Source organism: Scylla paramamosain, chromosome 10 (assembly GCF_035594125.1).
Source record: "Scylla paramamosain isolate STU-SP2022 chromosome 10, ASM3559412v1, whole genome shotgun sequence".
Lineage (NCBI taxonomy): Eukaryota > Metazoa > Arthropoda > Malacostraca > Decapoda > Portunidae > Scylla > Scylla paramamosain.
In genome coordinates, this window is record NC_087160.1 from 5442312 (window position 1) to 5445000 (window position 2689).

The 2689-nt window shown below is 42.7% G+C and overlaps 1 protein-coding gene across 1 annotated transcript in view; it reads right to left on the reverse strand.

The window, feature by feature from the left end:
* Positions 1–228: 228 nt before the first annotated feature.
* The window catches only part of LOC135103973 (uncharacterized), a 3468-nt gene continuing 1007 nt past the window's right edge, over positions 229–2689 (reverse strand). Inside the window, exons 1-2 of the mRNA XM_064010843.1 lie at positions 2333–2689; positions 229–988 (exon numbers count right to left, since the gene is read on the reverse strand). The exon at positions 2333–2689 is cut by the window's right edge and continues 1007 nt beyond it. Of these exons, the coding sequence (XP_063866913.1) occupies positions 764–988; positions 2333–2689 (582 nt within the window). The 3' untranslated portion in view covers positions 229–763. The remainder of the gene's footprint in view (positions 989–2332) is intronic.

The following is a 2689-nucleotide window of genomic DNA, read 5'->3' on the forward strand; positions in this document are numbered from 1 at the left end:
TAGTAGTAGTAGTGGACTTTTTTTTGTTTTGTAGCCCGTCTTACAGAAAGAAAAGTAGTAGCAGTAGTAGTAGAAGTAATAGTATAGTAACTCTTGAGAGAGAGAGAGAGAGAGAGAGAGAGAGAGAGAGAGAGAGAGAGAGAGAGAGAGAGAGAGAGCGTGTGTGTGTGTGTGTGTGTGTGTGTGTGTGTTTGTGTAGGACCAGTAATGACCATGTGACGCAGCATATCCAGAACCTCTCTTTATTCTCTGGTATTTACATGAGTTCCTGACTTTTCTGCAGAACATTTTTTTTTTTTTATTGTCCTCAGTAAGTCCATCCCACGACGTGCTGTAGAACACGAATACAAACAAATACCATGGCTTCTTTAGTTTGGTGCGTACGAGAATATACATAATCAGCGGACGATAATGACTGGTGGAAGCAATGGTTTGTGATGTACACAGTAGCCCATCTCTTAATCTTATACACATGTGGAGCGATTTGAGAAGCATTAAGTTTACAATTATGGTTTGTTTGGTTTGTTGAAAATTACAGACAGTGTATGATAATGACTATGAGGGAAGTATTGCCTTGTGTTTCATCTCTTACCCTTGTACTCAAAACAACTCGATAGACATCAAGAGTTTTCAAGCAGCAGGCAGAGACTGATTAGTTGATTGATTGACCAACACCGACGCCGCAGCAACGAAGTCATATATGGCGCTGAACAGATAGAAAATTAGTCATTTATATGCCTTGACAGTTTCTACCATTCACTCTCTATATATACGTAATGGTTGGGTGGTATCCCGTCTCGTCCGCGTAGTACTCCACCACTTGCGTGCGGCCGTCCGGCAGCTCGACGTAGTAGCGACCCTCGGTGCGGCCGCCCTCGCGTCGCTCGCTGTGCCCGAAGTTAGGCCCCTTATTACCTCGCCCAAGGGAATCGAAGTCATCCTCTTCTGGATCGTGCACGTTGTAATTGAAGTAGTAGTTTGGAAATGCCTGTGGAGAGGAAGGACTTATGTTAGTAACAGGAAACGCATTTTCTACCGATTCGTTCATGACGAAGTAATGATTTGGGGGTTTTAAAAAGAAAGGAAAATATTTAAGAGCATTTCTGCTTATGCATATGGGCACACCTCACAGTTACAAATAATGGATGAATAAAAACGTTGCTGACATTTCTCGTAATGAAGACAAGGAGGAGACAACACACAGGTTTCTCATTGAATACATCTTATTTTCAACGAGTGTGTTAATCTAAAACAACAACTCCCATCTTGTGTAATAAGTTACAGCATAATGCATAAGAACAAAGGAGGAGAACATGAAGGAAGTCGAAGGAAGCCAGTGAAATGAATAACACAACGAATGACTAAAATAAAGCAGAATCCTTATCGTGCTTATCACTGATTCCTGAAGGTACTAAAAACACTTATGTCTGACAACAGTAATCTGTGCGGCCCCGGCAACCATAGGCCTCTGCGGCGCCTCTGCTGTTTGGATGTTGTCGGGATACAACACACGACTATAGCACTCTTAGCTAGTTATTACGATGTACTATTTAACAGCTACTATTACGTCTATTACTGCGTTGCATCCATATTGTGAAGAGTGCTGTATAAGGCTTTGTGTGAACTACAACGATGCATTCATAATTGTTGTCTCGTGCACGGTGCTCGCGAAGACAATGCTTCTTTTGACGTGTAAGGAATGTAATTCTATACTGGCCTTGTCTTCTCTAATAACTAATTGTTTGCAGTTTGTAAAGTACACCTTTTGTAAACTCAATGGTGCTATTCATTATGTGTTGTCAGGTCAACGCCCTCTCTTAACCTATAAATTTAAACTTGGTACCTGTTTTGTCAATTGTATGTGCACTAAAATGTGATATGCAAGTATTGTACATCCAAAGGTTTGGAGAAATGGAAATCTATAAACTTTATATTGTTCACAAAATCTACTGTCATGGTCACATGAATGACGTTACTGTCTTCTCCATGTACACTCATGCCTGCTGCCTGCGATGCCATGTCATTGATGGTTCATCTCAAATCTAGCTGATCTCCATGTACACTCATGGCTCCATATTTCCCAATTTCATATGAGTTAGGACTTGCCAGTGCCAAAACACGTGACGCTTAAAAGCATACCACGGAGCTCTTGACATCTGACTTAGCTATTTGTTACTCATGAAAGGAGCTGGCGTTTCTCAGTGCCTCAATAACTTGATATCTCTTCATCATCATCCAAACACAATCCTCCACCTGGTAGCCATTCCCTCTTCGATAATAACACTCAACTATTATCTAACTCTACCTACCATCCCAGCACCAGGTAACTTACCCCAACAAAGCTTGTCTGCGGCTGACTTGCGGAAACTTGCGGGGCAAAGTTGGGCCGCGGCTGTCCACTTGTCCTCAAAAACAACTCAGAGGAAGTTTCGCTCGAGTCATGAAGCGAAAGAGAGCCAACACCAGGGCCGTGGAAGGTGCTGGACGAAGCCAGGTGGTCGGATGAGGACGAGGGAAATCTCTGTGAGGATGGCCTATGACTTTCAAGGGAATGAAAAATTTCAGCCGATCTCAAGTCACTAGATGGTAGAGAAAAACCTGACGGAGGATTGAGCGCGGTAGGACGATGGATTATTTCATGGGGATCGGGTCTGCCAGGTGGATTAGAGAAATCTAATGGCTGAGAACT